Here is a 21719-nt window from a genome sequence, read left to right as displayed (position 1 = left end):
TTGATGTTGATTTAAGGCCATATGGCACAGCCTTAGTATGTACCGTTACAGAGTATCTTTCGTAATACCTTTTTACTGGCCAAGCATATTTTACATCTTTAACCTGTGACTATTTAATGCTATTTGGGGGGTTGATATGTTTACTGTTTAATGTGTGATGATATTGAAAATGGTTTTTGACAAATTGAGACCTTTATCTCTGTTTGCCCTCCTTTCCTTGCCTTTGTGTCTGTTTCTAGAATGGATGTAATGTTTGGTTGTAACATTCATGATATATGAGGTTGTTTGCTCTTTAAGTCACCTGCTCTTTTCTAGTTTTTAGCCTTTGGAGAGTTGTGAGGTTTCATAAATGAACTTTTTCTTTTTAATGCTGTTTTCTGGCTGCATTCACCACAGCACTATTGACAAATTGGTGGTTCAGAAACATACAATGTGAACATTCTTTCTGGCGATTGGATTGTCTAACAGCAGGGAGCGTGTATTTTCACAGGAACATGACTTGTTTCAATTGATTTTCTTTTAAATCTCTGCATACCTGAATGTGTAAGAGGAAAGTGAAATCTTGAAAAGAACTCCCACACACCATCTCACAACCACTGAAATACTTATTCGATCATATTGTTTCAGTGTGTCTGACCTTCATCAGGTATATGGACAGCATAACAACACTTAGATATTCTGTATACGGAGGAGCTGCCTCAGTCATCCAATCAGAGAACTACAGAAACTGATGATCACCTTGAACTTACGCAAAGCATAGGTTTGAGCACAAAACCACTTGGTTATGGTTGGGGAAAGATCATGTATGGGTGGCACAACTGAAAACTAACTGTAACTGAAAAAGCAGGGATGTGTCAGTGAAAAAAACAGCAAAGTTCGGTGGCTCAAACACTGCTGGGAAACACCTCAAAGGGTCTGTAAAACACCCGAGATCGGTGGCTCAAATGTCCCTAGGAAACTGACAGTAACTGCAGGGGGTGTGTGTTTTCAGAAAGAGGGGACTTTGGCACAATGGGCATTTGATTTTCGGATAATGACATGTCGCAGAAATAGGCATTTGATCCGGTGGGACATTTTTAGGACTAGTGGAGCTTCAGAATTTTGGGCTTGGAACAATGGCATATTGTAGATAAACCTATGCACAGGCAAACTCATGTACACAAGTCAGAATTAGTCAACATTGACAGGACACAAACATCCACCCCAACCTGCTCCAAACACAGACTTTGCCACCTTTTATACCATGCTGGTGGTTCCCAGCTGGTGGGTAGCGGTCCAAAAGTGGGTTGCGGGTCTTTTCTGAATGGACCACAAGTGACTCGCAAATGTGTCGGGTTTTTAGAAACGTGTCAATTTTGTAAAAGAACAAAGTTAAAAACACAGTTAAATGCAGTAAATTTCTGGCACAGAGCTTTTATTTTGAAGTGCTGTTTCCTGCTGTAGAGTTTGCGACGAACAGATATCTTCTTAACAGAGACGGCAAACTAGCTTAATGACATGGCCGAACGCAAGTGTGACGCTGAATATTAAACTGTGTGGACCTCTAACTATTGACGAAGGAGAAATCTGGACCCTGTGGCTGGACCAGTTGGGAACCACTGTACTATGTCACCTGACTTCCTCTTTTCCTCCTGTCATAATTACTACGACAGATAGAGGTCGCTGCCAAACAATAAACGTAATTATGGGTCATAATAAGCTGCTTTCGGGCGGCACGGTGGTGTGGTGGTTCGCACTGTCGCCTCACAGCAAGAGGGTTGCCGGTTCGATCCCAGGTGTGGGAGCCCTTCTGTGTGGAGTTTGCATGTTCTCCCCGTGTCAGCGTGGGTTCTCTCCGGGCACTCCGGCTTCCTCCCACAGTCCAAAGACATGCAGATTGGGAACTAGGTTAATTGATAACTCTAAATTGTCCGTAGGTGTGAATGTGAGCGTGAATGGTTGTTTGTCTCTATGTGTCAGTCCTGTGATAGTCTGGCGACCTGTCCAGGGTGTACCCTGCCTCTCGCCCAATGTCAGCTGGGATAGGCTCCAGCCCCCCCGCGACCCTCAAGAAGATGAAGCAGTTAGAAGATGAATGAATAAGCTGCTTTCACAGATGAACTATACAGAGGTTTTTTTTTAGGAAGGAACGTCTGGTTTCAACAGCTCTTTAAACATTTGACTACGTGTTTGTTGTCCCTATTGGACTGTTTTGTAGCAATGCATTGGTGAATACAATGTTATCACAACTGATAGAGACATCCTTCTCTTATGTCTCATATATAGAAGTTGTACTCTATGGCTGACATCATCACATCGTGTTTTTGAGCCATAGATAAAGGCCATCACTGCTAATGTGTACCTGGTCAGTGTGAAAATGATAACCTGATATATTTCATCATAATGTGCTTGGTGTTTTGTTTGTGCCGAGTTCTTATGAGCTGTTCTCAGTTTCATTCATTTTCCAAACAGAAATCTGCTTCCTCACAGCCTCGATTGATATTCTCTGGAGTGGGTCCGCTCTCCCTTTCCATAAATATGCATGAGAGCTGTTGAGCTTTGGTATTGAATGGGCTTGATCCCTGTGTGTATGTGTGTGATTCTGTGTGTTTTTGTGTCTGGATATATTGTAATAGGCTAGGTCCTGGCTAGGTTCGGATAATGTATCCGAAAGGTGTGTCGTATGCAGTATATTTTATGTGTGTGGATGTGTGTGGGGGGCCAAGGGTTCCAGTGTTGGGGTCATTTTCAGCCGCGGGGAAGCTGAAATGTCATGACCGACTGCCTGCGGCTCTCGGGCTGCTCCGTCTCTGGCTGGCTAGCTCTTAATTTAGCGTGGCTGATGAGGGTGGAGAGGAGCGCGTACGTGGTACTGAGACAAGCAGCGGGTCGAATGCCTGCAGTCACACCACCAAGTGAGGATAGTTTTGGCTGAAACTGAGACCAACATATCTTTATTTTTTCTGTTTGTTTAACAGGCTGACGTTCATCTTTTTACACAAAGCTCACATTGAGCAATCACCTCAGCAGCTGTTTGTTAAAGCATCAACTCACAGTCCTTCATGTGTACACACATTATTATTGTTTGACAGCTGGGTAATGAAATTACAGTGTGTATTCAGGGGTCTAGATGATAGTGGCCTTAATAAATATCAGATCAGCAATCATTGTAGCCTGCCAATATGACTGTGGTTTTCCCCGTACCACAGCTACAAAGAGATTGTCTGTGACACTGAATGACCTTTAATTTTCACAGTTTAATCACTCATTGTTATCGTGTAAACATAATTTTCTTCCACAAGCAAGAGGCTGGGTATTTCTGCACTATTCTGTCCAAAAAATCTCGGGATTTATATGAAATTCAGTATCAATATTCACAATCCCAAGGGGAAATTCTGCTGATGTTTTGATCAACCAGGTCAAAACTTGCCCTTGATCAATACTGGCTGATGACAAAGTGTCTTGAAAACATAAGAGTTAAAAGTTAGAGTTAGAAACTGAATAACTTAATGACCCCTTGTCTTTCCTCTAGCATAACTGTAAGTTCCATTTATACACAAGAAATGTCAACTGCTTATCAGCAGATTTACATTTTAATTACCCCTTAGGGGATCAAACAGCAGTAGTAAATGAAAGACATGTGTCAGGCAGATTGGACAACTCAGAACAACTTCCTGTTCTATGGTTGCCTGATAGCAGACAGAATTGTCTATTGCTTATTATACTCTGGTCCCATCTTCACTCTTAGTCTTAAGTGCTATATCGTAGGCAACTGGTCTTGCTTGAGTTTGTTGAAGACGTTTCACCTCTCATCCAAGAGAATAAACCTCTTGAAAGAAACTCAAGCAAGTCCAGTTGCCTACGATATAGCACTGAAGATTACCATGACCTACATGACTGAGAATCTTCACCAACCGGTCCACTCTTACTGATTTCTATAGGAGAAGGGGATTTTAATGTCCGTATCTATCACTGGAGATCAGAGCATCCACCTGAACCTAATGTCATTTCAGTTCACACTGATGCCTACACATACTAGCATGCCTGTTTTGTCAGGGTTTTAATCATGGAGCGGAACATAGTAAAAACAAATTACGATGTCGGCAATATTGAGGAGCTATGCAGATGTACAGCAGCCTTGCCATTGTTGTCTTTACTCCCTATTGGTTCTGTTGCCCGCATGATGACGCTTGACAATAGCTTGATAAGGGCGTTAGACCTGCTGGTGCTGCTGATTGGCTAATGTTAGTTCCCCTCAGCAATCATTGGTTGTTTTTTATTTCAACCAAAAAAGCACTGTTTCATGTCACAATATAACAGACAAATCAGTGGACTTGGTGGAGTGAGTGGATTCAAAGGTCTGGACCAGGGCAAGTTTAATGGCGAAACACAACAAATTTGCCGCCATGCCACAGCATCAGTGTGACATGAAAACACAAATGCTTAACAACTTAACATCACAAAGGTCTTTAGATTGCACAGACCAAGTCAGAGAACGATTGGGTTAAATCTTTTCATAGAAGCCAAAATGCTTCCAAGGGTTGCTGGTCAGAATGTTTTCATCTGGGTCACGCTTCGTGGTTCTCACCAAAACTCAAGAGGAAGCTCAGATTGTAAACACGGCAAACACGTTTACATCCATTACACTCCACTATCCAATTGGCTCAGCCATAAGGAATGTACAGCCCAGTCTTGTGAAATTGTTCCAGGTCTCCATAATGTGGAGAACTGGGTTGACAGACATGTTAATGCTGAATTACAGTGGTATAAATTAAGTGTAATATATAAAATAAATGACTACATAAAGGAAGCAGTTGTGATTAGCATCTCTATCAATATATCGTGGTAGTCTGGTCTTTAACCACCTGTAGCAATCCTCAGATGGCAAACATTTCAATAGGCTGTAAAAGTACATCTGAGGAGGCATGAGTGATAACTACACTCCACAATTCACAATAGAGCTTATTTACCAAAAGAGCTCCCATCAATGACGAGGCAGCAGAGACAGTAACAGTTAGCATTAGCCACACAAAGTTTAAAGCCTGTGACTCCACACCAGCCTGTTTTAAGATTACCATGGCCTGGATGACTGAGAATCTTCACCAACACAAGCCCCTTTTTCACGGCCAGATTTTGCGCAAATGTTGGGCCGTTCTGCCGGCAAGCTGCGAGCGTTTACACACACACACAGCCGGATTGGCGAGTTGATCCGAGGTGCCCAATTTTCCGCCTCGTAGGGTAGACATATTGGCGGAATCCTTTTAGTTTAAACAGAACGAGGCGCCCTTCTGCCACGCAAGGGGCTGTTGAAGACTTGTGGGAGGAGCTGTTGATGATGCCGCACGTGCGACCCACTGGCGGTGGATAAACAGGAAACAGCTGATAGCAGGAATGAGCAGCTAGTAGCAAGAGGGAAACACAAACCTGACAGACACTGTAAAGATGAGCAACTGGGGAGACAAGGAATTGCGCGCCCTCCTTGTCCTCACAAACGAAGAGGCCATTAACCATCAAATGACGGGGACGGTGAAGGACGGGCCGATTTACGAGAGAATCGGCACCTGACCAGCCGCGGCTTCCCTCCCACGTCACTGTTTACGTCACACGCTGAGCTACACGTTTTGTTACTTGCTCACGCCCCCCATTGCCCCGAAAAAGGTGCATTATGTATAAATAAAAGTAGGTAGGCTGCATTTTGCTACACTCCCGGATTTTGTTTTTATACTGCCAATGCTGAAAAAAGACTGATTGGGCTTTCCTGCAAATTTGCACAATTCCTGTTAAAAAAGGGCTATAGAGAGACAAACAGCTTTCCTTAGCAGGGCTGAAACAGAGGGGTATATAGACATACTGAAATCCAGGACTGCAATGGATTTTTAGCAAGAAACTTCAAAGACATGTTTTGGCAATCTCAATAACCTGTATAAACTTGTTGAAAAGCAATATAACATGTGCCCTTTACATTTCTGATAAGTGACTTCTCTGCATCAAGACCTATCATTTTGTTTTTCTTCCCCACCCCTTCTGGGACCTATACTATTTCTGGTCCAAATGATAAAAACTCAAGGAGAGAGTTGTTATTTTTAGCCCTGCCACTGGAATTGTTGTTAGGTTGCACTTTTATATTGTTGGACAACAAACATTGTGGTCCTTAGGAGGGGCCACTGGGGCTGTAGACATCCGCTGATGTTGCTAATTAAATTGTGTGTAATGTAAATTAATTCTCTGCCAAGGGCCTAATAACAGCTACCCCAAAAGAACATCATTAGTTAAGTCTTCAGCAGAGTTTTAGTGTTTCATCTGGGGGAGTGATAATCACTCCTTTATATTTGTTTGTCTTTTTGATTATTTAGTCTATAAAATGTCTGAAACATAATGAACAAAACACAGTTCAAGTTCCCAGTGGACGTCTGCAGAACATCTTCTTACCAACAGTCCACAACTAAAAGAGCTATCTCTCTCATTCTGGAATAAAAATGTATATTTATATTTCTAAAATATGAATCATTTTTTGTTGACATCTCTAAAAAGTTTGAGAAAATAATTCACTAACTTGATTTCTACAAGACCTTGTGCACATAATGCTGTAGCCTGAGTGTTTTCCATGAATTTAGTTCTTTCTTTACCCTGAACAGAGACCGTTTTCCAGGAAACAGAGCGTCTCTGACCTCCTCTCTTCCTCTGCAGTTACTTTGAGCTGGAGAGCAGCGGGGTGAGAGAGGAGATCCGCTACCACTACCGCTTCAAAGGCAAGCCGCGCTCCGAATCCTTCCCCTACCGCCTCGCCGACGGCCAGTGGCACAAGATCGCCCTCACTATCAGCGCCACCCACCTACTGCTGCACGTCGACTGTAACAGGTAAGACACGCACACACACCCCGCTAAGAGACACCTTGATATCTCTGTCGCAAGTGGCTGCGGCGATTTATTTTTACCGTGCTCCTTTAAAGTGACACGTTTAATGAGCTGTCTGTGTTTATCAAGGTAAATATTTGTTCTCTACTGTCCCAGTGTGGATGACAGGCTGTTAGTAGGGCTGACAATGAAACATCCAAGGACAAATTAATACACACACACACAGCAGATTACAGGAAAGGTTGTGTCTTTATATAGCCTGGAGGATGTGTGTTCAGCTCTCACTGTTCCATAATGAAGTGGAAGGTAACAATGGCATAATCGCCTCATCGATTGGGCAGTGAAGGCCCTTTTCTAAAAGAGCACTCAGTCAGAGCTGATCTATAAACATGCACTTCAGCTGTATCAATCTGTCTCAATCCTTACACTCCCTCCCGAGAGCCAGGAAGGCATCACTTGTCCTTTTCTTCACACACTCACTAGACAGACACAACGTGAACAAGCAGTGTAAATTTGAGTAGAGGTAACGCTCTGTTACCTCTTGTGGATAAAAAGCTATATGATGCACGGGAGGATTGCGTTGTAGTATTGATTCCTCCCAGACGCCTATTATTCCCATCAGCCTGGTGGTTTGTCGATTAATTATCGCTGCTGTCAGCGGCTGTCTGTCAAATGAAGTCTGAAGTGAAGATAAAAGAGAGCATCGGAGAGTTATTAGGGAGAAAAGATCAAAACGTAATTGGGTAGAATTGGAATCACAACTTTTTGCTTGCTTACAGTGCTTTAGGTGAGAGCTGAGTTAATTAAGAGATGGGTAGATTGAATGAGTTTAGTGCTGTTTATCAGCTGCTGGTGGCTGTGAGTGGCGTGAAACTGAAGGTTGATACTGAGCTGTGTGAAGGGGATCTGTTTTTACGAATACCTCTCTCGCAAAATGATCTTTTGCATAACAGCTACTCGCCCCATGTTACCTTCAAACTTTTTCTCGTGTGCCTCCACAGTGAATGAAGAATCAAAAAACTGGGAACATTCTTGATAAACAGGGACTGCGTATAACAACAGCAAAATTATATCAAAACATCCATTTACAAACTCTCACTTAACTCTTTCCAAACACATGTATTTTTGCTGAAACCTTACTAATTAAAAGACTTAAAACACAAGGACGAGTAGTGCACGTGGGCAAACTTGTGCATTTGAACTCTGCTTGTTTATTCAGTTAAAATCCCGCCTGTTGGCTCGTTCATAGACCAGGAATTCTGCTGTTGCTCACCCACCTGTTTTTGGATTCGTCATTCACCTTGGAGGCCTGCAAGACAAATAAAGTTTTCTAACAAATTCAAGGTAAAACAGTTACTGATCTTCATTCATCTTCTAACCGCTTCATCCTCTTGAGGGTCGCGGGGGCGCTGGAGCCTATCCCAGCTAACATCGGGCGAGAGAGAGAGGCGCAGGGTTCACCCTGGACAGGTCGCCAGACTATCACAGGGCTGACACATAGAGACAAACAACCATTCACGCTCACATTCACACCTATGGACAATTTAGAGTTATCAATTAACCTAGTCCCCAATCTGCATGTCTTTGGACTGTGGGAGGAAGCCGGAGTGCCCGGAGAGAACCCACGCTGACACGGGGAGAACATGCAAACACAGAAGGGCTCCCACACCTGGGATCGAACCAGCAACCCTCTTGCTGTGAGGTGACAGTGCGAACCACCACACCACCGTGCCGCCCCAGTTACTGATCTACAAATGATAGTTTTGCCTTTCAATGATTTTTATTGAGTGACCTCCTTGTCTGACCAGTAGATATATTGTTTTTATTCATTTTTTTTATTTGCACACACATGAAATTGCATAAAATCCAAATAGTTAAAAAGAAAAAATAAATCTGTCACAAGAAGCCATACAAACAAACTTATGGATAAAAACAGACGATAACAAAAGTAGGGAGAATAATAGACAAAAGAACTAAACTAACATTATACAGAAAAATACAACTTTAAGATAAAGGACATTGAAAAAGAAAAAATGTAGATGCAAGTCAAGAAATAATTAGACATCATGAATTAAATGTAATGATAATTTCCTTTTAAAATGTTTTAAGGACAAAGAGCTCTTGACAACATGAATTTTGGTGTTCCAAATCTGCACACCACGATATCTGATGGAATACTGACCATGTTTCATGCTGTAAAACAGAAGGTGGAGCTGACTAACCTGTCGAGTATTGTATGAATGAATTAAATGCAAAGAAATTGCTATACAACGATGGTTGTTGACTGTGTAATACAGCTCTGTCGTGCGACCTGCAAATGTAATGCGACTTTTTTAGTATTCAGGCCTGCATATTATCCAGCCTGTGAAATCTGGGGCAGACTGGACAATGTGAAGTCAAGTTACAACAACTCTCTGCGTCATGGAAAAACATCCACATTGCCCCCCTTGCCACAGGCACATCCTTCAATGAAAACACCACAGTGTTGCATTTTGGAATCATGAAGGTCAAGAGATCCTGCTGCCCAACTTTCAGATTGATCTCGAAAATCAGAGCAACTTTATCCCAACTGAGGCCTTCCATGCATTAGGGGCCACCATGGAGCCTGCTAAACACATACAAACCTAATCACTTTAAATTCTTGTAGTTTCCACAGGTTTTATGTATGCAAAGTTTTGTGAGTTGTCGAGTTCACGACAGGCGTCACCCATTGGTTCAGGGACAGCCATTTTGAAGCCTCAAGATTGACATTTCAGCTGTCGCCATCTTGTTTTTGGAGCCTGAAGTGACCATATTTGGACGACAGGTTGAAGCTGTGGAGTTGCAAGGGTCAGATCTGACTCACAGAGTGTAGCCTCTCACAGGCAGCCTGTCACTCGAGTAGCCTCACCTTTAACCCTCGTGTGACCCCTGGACATTTTTGTCCATTTCCAAAATTCAAAACTCCCTCACAGAGAGATTAAAGGTCAACCTGTTAAAGCCTGTAACGCATTTTTATGCCGGCAACAATACAAATGGCCAAATGACAGGTGGACATTTTTGTCCACTTGAAGGGTCATGGATGGGATAAAAATGCATTACAGGTTCAAATAATGGATTTTCATGCTGATAGTTGGGATTTTCAAATTTAACCCAAAATTACACCCCCTTGACAAAAATCACCCCCCTTGTGACCTTTTGTTGGACTGTTTCCAGAAAATGGACATTTTTGTCCACTTGAAGGGTCATGGATGGGATAAAAATGCATTACAGGGTCAAATAATGGATTTTCATGCTGAAAGTTGGGATTTTGAAATTTCACCCAGAATGACACCCCCATGCAAAAAATCACCCCCCTGTGACCTTTTCTAGGACACTACAAAAGTTTCTAGAAAGTGGACATTTTTGTCCACTTGAAGGGTCATGGATGTAACTTTTTTGAAGGGGAACACAAGGGTTAAATATGTGTACCTTTAAGCCTTAATAAAATGTAAACCAGTAAGTTGTATAAAAATCAACCCCCCTGTACAGTTACCATGAATGCTGAAATTAGCTTTAGAGACCCAAACTGTTTTCTGAGTGTAAACATGTTTATTTATGCTATAAAGGTGGACATTTTAACATGGGGTCTATGGGGATTGACTCACTTTTGGAGCCAGCCCCAAGTGGCCATTTGAGGAACTGCAGTTTTTGGCAATCCACGTTAGCTTTCTTTTTTCCTCTTGGTTCAAAGTGAAAAGTAATTGGGTGGTGCTATTGAACTGGTGTAGCATGCCAAAGCCCAATTCAGTCAACAAACTGAAATAATAACTAGTTTGAACATGGGGACAAAGTTTTGTGAGTTTTTTGTGAATCCTAAAGTCAACAATGACCTCGCCTGTTGCAGAACTTTTCAATTTGTTTTGCCAGTTCTGGTTTTGTGCCAATTTTCTCGAGTTTCTGAGCAACCTAAGCCCTTCAAAAATACAACTGAGCAGCAGAAAAAAAATCTCTCTCTCAAAAAAAAATAGATCCTTTGCACTTTTCGGGCCCTAATGAAAAATAAGAAAGAAAGCTGCTGCTAAACAGATTAAAACATGACTCACCAGTTTGCCTTGATGTGGGAAGAAATCTTTTATCAACACACATGTTTTATCGACCTGTGGGTGTTATCTCACACCTGTTAGTTTGCGAGTGCAGGAGGTGAGGGGCCGACAGAGGGAAAATGAATCCCCAGACACCTACAGCTACACATCATCATCTGTTTGCCAGCTGTACATTATTTAGGTTGGTGACAAATGTTTTATCTAAAAGTTGTTTCTACATATTGTTTGATTGTTAATGCATGGACACATCAGGTAAAGAATCCAAACCTTTTTTAGTGGACATTAGCCTCAACTTTTCATCACAAGAACATTTCATTTTATCTTATCTTTTAATATTTTGTGTAGTGTCCTGTATGCTTTGGATCTGTGGAGAAAGAGTCTCAGTGTGAAGCTGTACGGCAGGAAGGTTTTGACAGTCACTTTATCAGCAGCATGTGCTCAAGTTCAGGTGCAGTTTTCAACCAACCGTAGCACTTCAGAGGTGCTGAATCTGATAAAGGAAAAGTTTCTTTAAGCAGGTACTTCACCACTGTAAACTTGGTTATCCTCACAGGTGGAAATAATACTAGAATATTGTACTCAAGTAGTAAGTAAGTAAGTATTATTACTTAAATGGAATTGTACTTAAGTAAAAGTAAAATATACTTGTGAAATGTTCTTAAATTAAAATAAAAATGTAGCATTACAAAAGAGGTGGTGGTATTATACTACTGTTAAATTAAATAACATTTTTAGTTGACAAAATAAATTGTTTTAAATGTCAACTTATACACAACATCGCCATCAAGACCCCTTATGTCTAAATCAACAATGAATTCCCTTTCTACAGACCGCATTTTGCAGGCTGTGCATACAATAGATCATCAGTTATAAATATATGACCTCCCTACTCGGTGGAGCCTCACTACAGTTATTCATTTATTCATTCATATCTTTATTTAAGACTCAGGAAATCAATTGAGGGAGACCCTCATTTTCAACGATTCCGAGCATGAACACAGACATTAAAAACAATCAATAAGCAAGCAAGCAAAGAACCATCATGCATACCAAATACAACAGAAATGAGATCATACAAAACAAGAAACAATAGTAGCAATAGGTGATCGCTAAAAGTAGAAATACAGGATGATAAATATGTTAATGTGTAGAGGTACAGTTGGAGGCATTGACACTCAATTAGAACACAATCTGAAATACGGCATTTAAACAGCCATAAAGGTGGCAGAGTGTCCGAGTTTAAGGTCTTTTGCAGGATATTCCATGTGTGAGGAGCACTGTAAGAGGATGACATTTTTCCTGGTTCAGTTCTGATTAAAGCCTAGTTCACATTACACGATTTTCACTGCGATTTTGACGTCGCAGAGGATCTTGAGAACCACCTTGGGTCAGAAGTGAGTCGGCAGATAGTCTGCCACCACGAGTCCTCATGTGTGAACAAGCCTACGAGTAAGTCGCCCCCTCGTCTGAGACTGGGACTGGATATCTGGCATGCTAGAAAACTGGAGAAGTCTGACACGACTGACAAAGAGCATCAGCCAGTGAGAGGCGGGATACGTCCCACGTCAGCACGCAGGAGGACGGAATGTGAGGAGGACAAGCCGCAGGGTTGCCAGGTCTGCTTATTAGCCGCGACTTTGGGCTTGTTTCTAAAGTGGAGTTGCTTATTTGGGCTTGCTCTCTAAACATCACCTTTCTCTATATATATCCGTCTCTTCTTTTGGGCTTGTTTCCATAGCCCTGGTTGCTTGTTTCTCTCCCAAGATCTGGCAACACTGACAAGTCGGCAAGCAGCAACAACAATCACGGGGAGCGCGATGTGTTTGGACCCAGGCCCTGGAGGCAGATCTGATTCAACACTGGGAAGAATATCCATGCCTTTACGATGTGTCGTCTCCAAGTTAAAAAACGTAGTTTGGTGACATCACCGCGTTATCAGAGGCTCTGTCGGCGAGGGCTCGGTGGAGAAATCTTGTGGTGTGCACACACAGGTCATAATGTAGTTGGCGAGACTCCTGATGACAGAAACACACGTCTCCACGATAGTCTCCGCGACGCAAAATCTGGGTGGAAATCGTGTAATGTGAACTAGGCTTAAGTGAGCATGACGCAACAACCTATTCTGTGAACGAGTACCAAGGTTATGTGAGGTTAAAAGGGATAAAGTATAGGGTGGAAGCATCTGTATCAAAGCTTTATAAATGAACAAATACCACTGATGAGCCTGCCTCAGAGCCAAATGTGGCCAGCTGACCTTTAGGTAAAGGTGGCAGTGATGGGTGCTGTAAGAATCACCTGTCATCCAGCATCCAGTGATTTCAGTGTAGAGGCTGTAAAACAGACAAAAATACAGATTCTACAATTCCTTTTCTACATAAAAAAGGATAACAGTTCTTATTTTTGTACAGAGAGCCAAGTTTTATTCTCAGTTTGTTAAAATTGAGATTGTCGTCCAGCTAGATGCCAAGGTATCTGTACCAGGGGTGACTGAAAAGTTTTGAGCCTCAAGGAAACAAAACAAGATACAGATTTTTCAGTGCTTTTATCTTTCAACACAATCCCCCTCGAGGGTGACACACTTGATCCAGGAGTGCTCAAGCGCCTTTATCCCGGTGGAAAAGAACTCTTGAGGTTGGGACCTTCAGAACTCCTCCACAGCTTCCATGACGTCATTGTCGTTGGCAAAACTCAACCTTCAACACTCTCCCTGCCACGCTTGAATTCTTGTACCAATGTGCCATATGAAGGGGCATCGTCATGTAAAGTATTGAGCATATGTTGGTGGATTTCAGCTGGAGACAACTCAAGTTAGTATTAAACTCAGACAATACCTAACGGATGCTGTTCACCAAGGCTTCTCATACTGAATCTCTCAATATTTATTCTGTGGCATTTGCAGAATAAATATTGAGAGATTCAGTGAACAGCATTCGTTAGATTATCGTTAGCAAATCAAAAGACAGTTGCAGACATTCAATGGTGGACATCACGGCTACAAGCATTAAAACTTCTTTTTGAATCAACAGTAGAATTAAACACCACCAAAGAAGACAAGGTGCACAAGTCTGAACAATATAAGCTCCACAGCAGCTGCAGCCACAAACATATATTTCAGCAAAAGCGAGATTGCACAGTTTTAAGCACACACCCATACAAGTAATGTTCCCAGGCACCACAGAGGTTATTGAAGTTCTCATCTGGAGAGCGTGGCAGTGACTTTGTTGTTGTACTCACCTGTATAAACGGCTCCCTGTGAGTCTTGAGCACCGCAGAGTCCTCCTCCGCATCCTCCAGGTTCTTCTTCTCTGCTCGTTCATTCTCAAAGCCTAAAATGACATCTTATTAACAGCTAACTTTTTATATGCCATTTTGCAGTTCAGTTGTTTATTACCTTAGACCAGCTGAAGATCTTTGTTTAGAGCTGCTCTGTGAAGCTTTTCTCGGACGATTGAAATGCGTCAGGTTAATGTGAATGTCACCATGATGACCAAGCCACTCCCACCACAGATACAGTGTGTCAGACAGAAAGGTCAAGCACCTCATCTGCAGCCGCCTTCAGCTCTGATCATGTTTACCCGACTGCATTTCACCGTAACCTGCAGCAGCATCAGTTGACACCATCTGCTTGCAAATACATTTTCAAATGCTCTTTAAAGTAGCAATCATAGCTTATGATACCTGTCATCTGAGAGACAACTCCGCACTTCAGCCTGATGTGACTTATCTCAAAATTCATGTTAAGACTCTGCAGCTGTCGTATCAAACTGCTCTCTGTTTGGTCAAAAATAGTTTATAAATCACAACAGCTTAACTGTTTATCTCCAGTGTTTATTCAGTTTGACACTGCCCATATAGCATTTGGCTTTTCACTACAAGGGCGATGACCTCGGCATCATCGGCTCAAATACTTACACATCACCAGTGCCAGTTATTTACAGGACCCAGCAAGCTCAAGCTCAAAAGATACAAAAAGTCTTTAAAATTCTCTCGTGTGGATAGCCCAGAGGGCTGAAGTGAAAACCCATTAAACCAAACTATATTAGCTTTCATTTGATACTGACTTTTCAGTAAAGTATATGTATGTTTTTCATTCTTAGTTCTTAAGCGATAAAGCTTGTAATTCAATTCCTTTTGTATAGCTGATAAACACTGCAGTGAGCTGAATCTGTCCTGAATTACCAATCAGACTTTCCCAGAGGGCACTAATGAGGATAGCTTATATGAGGGCTGGATTTAGATGAGTTACAAAGAAACACAGTTGCCAGATTCTTTTTGTTTTTATTTCCATACTGTTTATGAGGAGTTTCAGTGTGTTTCTTCACAAAGACCTTCTTTATCAAGGTTTTTTTTTAGAGAACTACTACTAATTAAATCAACACACTTAGATTTCCAATTGCATTTTTCCCCACAGATGTTCACTCACACTAATTTGATAGCAACCATGTACATTTGGCTTTGATGACAACTTAGTTCAATGAAGAAACATAAAAAAAGAAGAGAAAAAGAAAATAATTTTGCTGCTAACCTCATCATCTCACCCCTCTTAAGTGTTGGGAATAATTTCTCCATTCAAGGCAAATTGGCACATCCATTAGCTTTTAAATTTAGAGATGTTTGATTTGTGCACTAAACAGCACTTTATTGATTTCAAGGCTCATCAAATGGTTTTAAGTATCCACAAATGTGAGGGGGAGCGGCGTATTCTCACATCTACAGGTGCACTTTGACTGTTTAGAGTTTCCTTGGCCTTCACAGCTCCTTTGCTTTATTAAAACCTGTTTCACACCGAAACTGTGACATACACAGATTAATGTGATTAGGAGGCCAAAGGTGACTCTTCAAAGTTAATCATCAAGGCAAGTTTATTTGTATAGCACATTTTGTGCACAAAGGCAAACTGAAGTGATTCACATGATGCATTAAAAATATTAAATGAAAGAAAATCAGCTTCAACTATTAAAGTGCAAATAAAAAGTTGGAAGGAAGGCACGATGGTTCATGATGAATGCCGAAAATTCAGTCAAAAGCAGTGCAGAACATGAAGTTTATAACCTGCATTTAAGGTTCAAGTGTAAGTTTGTTCCAGCTCCCGCCCACCCTACTCAGACTTTTGCAGCCTCACTTTTAGCCTTGGCCCGTATATTGAAAAATAAAATGTACCATCCTTACTGATTCAATACGGGACACAACATGCGTCCCGTATTTCTGTGCACACAATTTTGCATAAACTGTGTTTTCATTGCTGGGAATGACATGAAAAATATTGAACCAAAAGAGTTTCACGAGACATAGCGGAGAAATATTAAATCAAAAGGAGAATGTCACATAATGGCAGGGCTGTCACGTTGCCATGGTTACTTGCCATGGAGACTCTGCTTAGGTCCACCCTTACGGCCGGGCTCCACCGGGCACGTCAGTGGCGCGACACGTCTGCAGCGCAAGTCCCGTAGCAGCTCGCCCCCCTGTTAATCAATTACAGCGGCTCCACCGGCAACGGGAGCGGCGCGACAACCCCCATCTGTCGCCCGACAACTCTCTATTTTACGCAGCTCTTCTATTTTAGTTACGCTATGCTCCCCTACGCGACCCTTCAGCAGATAAAAACTACATGAAATAGTGTGCTAAACGAGCACAATGTGTTTTTAAATGAATAAACCATTATCAGAGGTGATATGTGATGATTTTTTTTCTTGCATTTACCCATGTTTATCCGTGTAAATGTCCATTTGAAAGTGAGTAAATGACAAACAGTACAGTAAACTTGTAGATAACTCAAATATATGTAATAACTTAGGTGGAAAATGCTTTAACATTTCATGCAGCCTACACGCAGCCTCTCGGCTCAGCAAACAGTAAACAATCCTGCTGGCTTCTCTACATGTCGCTTCTGTACGCAGTCAGTGGAGCCCAAATAAATACGCCGTGATGCTATGCTGATGTGACGCTTACGTGACGCTTATGTTTGCAGCCGGTGGAGCCCGGCTGTTAGCCTGCTCATTGACCGGCTGGCTGCTTGATAAAGTTATCTGAAGGTCCCTTTACACCCGGATGTTCAACTTATGGAGCTTATGGATTTATAAAGCCTCACATGCACGTATATCTCAGTCATTGTGGAGCTGGGTGCACATGCACAAGCTTTGTTTACACTCACACAGTGAGACATGAATTGACGCAGAAACACCCTTCAATCATTTTGCAAATCGATATCTGTGCCCGCTCCACCACCCATTGGACCTGTCGATTAAAATACAGCAGAGAAGAAGTGCAGTTTTACAGACTGTCTCGCACCGGCCTGGTTCTCTGACAAAACAGCTGTCATTATGTGCGACCATTACGCACGGCTGTGGCTATTTATAGGGCCCGTGCCACTAATTCATCACACGTCGGCCTACCTGCAAACCATCATCACAGTGGTATTTCAATCTTCATTATAAATTGTCAGATTATTGTAGATTAAAACATGAAAGGACAGCTTTTCACTGCTGAAGCCCCAGATTTCTACGACTTTGGAGTGAGACCGGGTTGTTTGACATGGCGGTCAGAGATAATAGACGTAATATCACGTTATCCTGTCTGAGGTGTAACAGGTGGTGTGTTTCACATTGTTTTTCCCGGTCGCTCTAGAAAAGAGGATTAGCGTACCGTTACATACCGTGACCACTGGAAAATGCTGGTTCTGGTTTGGCGCTGGAGGCTGCGCCCATAATTCATTCAAGGTATGATAGGGGTTAGGAATAAGGTGGATAATATAAGAGTTCACCTTGTCCTTCAGTCTTCCAAAAATGCAACTTTATCAAACAGCAACAACATTTTTTAGACAGAAAACATGCACAGCTCAGTCGTCAGTAGAGTGACACTGATTGAGGAAACTGCTGATTGAAGGATAGCTGATGTCTCTTGAATTGAAGGCTCATTAATGATTTTGAGAGAGAAAAATGATTTTGGAATCAGAAAATGTGGAGTGATTGGGTCCTGAGAATGAGAAAAGTGGAGGCATCTATCCAAAGAAAGCTACAAAACAAACTGCCTCGTACTTTTTCACATTCTGGTCTAACACTTAGAGAAGATTCTTTTTTTTCCTCAACTGGAGAATCTTTTGCCAACACATTGCTGTCTCCGGGTGACATGTTTCCCTTCTTTGGAGGTTATCAAAGAGCATTCTGGGAAATTAATACAACACTTGCCAATGTCACTATTAATACTCATGCTTTCGTGCCCATGAATAGCTTTAAGATAAGCATTCCAGACACGTTAATGAATTCAGATGCTGAATGGTGAAATGTCTTTGACCCCCGTTGCTCATCATCATCCTCGTCATTATTTAATGAATGGAATGTTCCATTTGTCCCCCATCTATATTTTACACATTGCACCCGTCGGGAAAATAGAATTGCTCATCAGTGCTTGATTCTTTTCAGACTGCTCTCCATCTGTAAAGTCTGATGAATCTTTGTGAAGGTTTTTTTCCTGTTTTCTACTGTGGGAATGATTTCAATGTATATGCTTAATCAACTCTATATCAACAGACGACAAAACTAAACAGAACTCGTGAAATAACAGTTAATGAATGAACAGTATTATTTTTATTTCAAGCATCCATCACTCAACGCAGTAATTGGAATAATCATTATTTGTGAGAGATAAATCATTGCTGTCACAGTTATGGATCATTTCAGATGTTTTGCTGTTTGCGAAAAACAAATAACATCATTATCCTGTATTTAACTGATGGGAACCATTTGGATATCCATGCCACACCTGCCTGTGTCATTTGACCCTGATTGTTACAAGAAGCAAATCCTCTGGCTGTCTGCAGGGCAACAGCTTCAGATTGTACCTGTCATTTTGTTTGACCAGACCAGGCGTGTCACTGTCTGAGTGAAGGACTCTTACCTTTGGGTAGGATTTGGACTTAATCTCGAGGTGCATTGGAAACTTGTGGAAGTTTCCCTGCTTCTGTTTCCTCTTCTGCCCTTCTCTGAAATCAGTCTGAAGAAAACATCAGAGGAAGACGAGTGGGCAACATGCTGAGGAGCACAGAGAGTCAGTGTTGCCTTCAGCTTCTCACTGAACATTGTAACTTTGTAAAGAGTTAAAGGACTCCTGTATAATGTGGTGGATAAATGTTATGTCTTCATCAACATGTATGTATGCATTTTATTGTGGCACAAAAAAATAGGATTATGAACATCATCAAGACTGCTAATAATAACCATAGAACAACATACATGGCATGATAACAGTAATAATGACAATTATAGAGACAGAGCAGAATGTGTCATACTCTGAAAACTCACTCGTTACTTTTAGTGGAAATGTTTTATCTCTTTAAATGAATCCACTTAAGATAATACACGCATCAGTAATTCAAGGTGTCAAGGTGACAGGTTGTATAGACATTTCGTTCAGACATAATGTTTTTCTGCAATTACACAGAATTGATAATTACACACTTACAAACTTTCATTTCTCCAGCAGAATGACAGGTTAAGAGATGATTTACGAGCACATGCTCACTGATCATCATTTGAAAATCTTAAAATCTTTTTAAACCACAGAAGTTCATTCTGTCTAAGTGTTAAATTAGTGTTTTTCTTTTCTTTTATATCAGACAAGATAAGGTTTGTTTTACCTTGACATTTTTCGACGGGTGTCTTTCGTCTTCTTTGGAAGTGTCACCAATGACATCTAGTGACGCTTCTGAAGAAGACGGTTTTTGTCTGTGGTTTAAAAAACTGACACCACAGATAACTGATTTGAGATTTGTACTCAGGTATATTGTGCTCATCAGTCTCACTGTTAAGAAGCAGAAAAATAACTTTATATCAGCTTGAATTCTTCCTACATCTGCAGCATATTCATGTGGAGGTTTAAACTCATGTCCTCTCATGGAATTGGTGATTAAAACTAAACTTTCAGCTCCGTCAGAGAAAACCGTGCCGATTTTAGACAGTTTACACCAACCAAGCCTCCTACCTGCCTGTCAATCGAACCCTTAACCTTTTCCAGACAGTCCGGATCTCAGTGGAGTGGAGACCAGTGGCCGGTGGCTGCTTGCTCCACTGCCGTTCACTGGCTAACAAGCAGAGCTAGCTGCTAACAGCCACCGCCACAACTATCAAACTCCACAAATCCATTCAACAGCTTCACCATCCACAACCAGGCACACATGGCTGCTTAGTTACTAACCTAATTACAACTCACAGCTCACAACAACAGCTGATGCTGCTCCTGTGTCAGTGTTTGCAGGCCAGTGAAACATAATGGTGCAGACTATTTACTGGAGTTTAGTTGTTGCTCCGACTTAATCTGCTCATATGGCATTAGAAGATAATTGGAAGCACGGAGCGTCGTTGGCTTAGTGGTAGAGCAGGCGCCCCATGTACAAGGCTGTTGCCGCAGCGGCCCAGGTTCGACTCCAGCCCTGTTTGACTCCTTGTTGCATGTCACTCCCCCTCTCTCTCTTCCCCCTTCACACTTGTCTGTACTATCCATTAAAGGCTGAAAATGCCCCAAAAAAAATATCATATAAAAAAAGAAAATAATTGGAAGCACGATTGGTATTGGCTTTCTAGTTTGAAACATTTTTCTAATATGATTAATGAAATAATAAATTTACAGTCTCCTCTCATTTTAAATGTGCGATAGTCACCACAAAATTTTTTATCCTGTCTTGTCTTGTCAACGAAAAAGAAACAAAAATGGTTGATGACGAATAATTTTGGTCACCGTTTACTTTCTAATAAGTAACACCTCTGAAAAAAAAATAGATTTCAGCATATAAAGGATTGTTTTAGCACCCCATGTTAGGTTTACCTGTCAGTGTTACTGGTGTTACACAGTGTTCTGTTATACACAGACTATATTACCTGCCTCAGATTTCAGAGTGGACCAAAAAAGGAGATGGCAGAAGATTTGGTGTCAAAGTGAAAAGCGAAAATGTAATGCTAATAGGAAACTAGGCAACGTTAATAAGGGAAAAGGAGTTGGTTACAATGCTAATAAGTTGAAAGTATGCAGCTCCTGACTGCTCCATTACTCCCTGCAACATTTCAAATTGATCCACTGTCAACGAATGCCAAAAATGGTCATTTTATTATTTTGTAGACACATTTTGATGAACCATTGCATTTCCTTTGACGTCTTAATAGTAAAAGTCAACTCAAGTTTTGCCAGTTAAATGCTTTAATATGAAGCTGCAGCAGTAGGAAATGTTGTATGTATTAGCAATAATGTAATGCAGTGCTCTTCAGATACTGAGTTTAATCGACAAATATCTTTTCTTGTAAAATGTCCAGTCTCATCAGGAACACCGCTGTTGTCAGGTGTTTATCAATTAGTTGGATAATATCTCACCGTGGCATCCCTACCATGATCACACTGAATAGCCAGAAGTGAAATACTTTGATATTTACAACTATTTGATCGAATCACCAAGTAAAACCATCATTTAACCTGATAAAGATCAAAGCCAGGTCTTGCATAGATTAGCTGGAGCTCAACCTCCACAAATTAGCAGCTGTAGGTTGAGTGTCAGAAGCCCACAGTTTTCCAATTGCTGCTGCCTCACATCTTTTTACCTGCATCCACTCTTGTCCTCTCAGCAGCTTAGAAAAATGTAGTTCTGGGTCCTGTATCCTGTTGGTAGTGCATCCCATCACACGGCAGCTTTTTAGCATTTTTCTGTTGTTTGCTAGAGGACGTAAGCAACAAGGAGGCAGCTTCATGCAATACAAAGTCAATGGAGAGCAAAGGCTAGTTTCCCTCCTTGGTAAGGGTGGGACTTAACTAAAATAAGTCTACTTAAATGATTTTAAGAGG

At 41.4% G+C, this 21719-nt stretch overlaps 1 protein-coding gene across 2 annotated transcripts in view; it reads left to right on the top strand.

Annotated features, from left to right (window-relative positions):
* Positions 1-21719, top strand: part of LOC125879618 (protein kinase C-binding protein NELL1-like) — a 455619-nt gene that overhangs the window by 92388 nt on the left and 341512 nt on the right. For both annotated transcript variants that reach the window (XM_049561591.1, XM_049561583.1), the window contains exon 4: positions 6667-6837. In XM_049561591.1, coding sequence (XP_049417548.1) covers positions 6667-6837 — 171 coding nt within the window. The remainder of the gene's footprint in view (positions 1-6666; positions 6838-21719) is intronic.

The sequence above is a fragment of the Epinephelus fuscoguttatus genome, linkage group LG2 (genome assembly GCF_011397635.1).
Source record: "Epinephelus fuscoguttatus linkage group LG2, E.fuscoguttatus.final_Chr_v1".
Taxonomy (NCBI): domain Eukaryota; kingdom Metazoa; phylum Chordata; class Actinopteri; order Perciformes; family Serranidae; genus Epinephelus; species Epinephelus fuscoguttatus.
The sequence above is the reverse complement of the archived record's forward strand: the minus strand, read 5'-3'. Positions and strand labels throughout refer to the sequence as shown.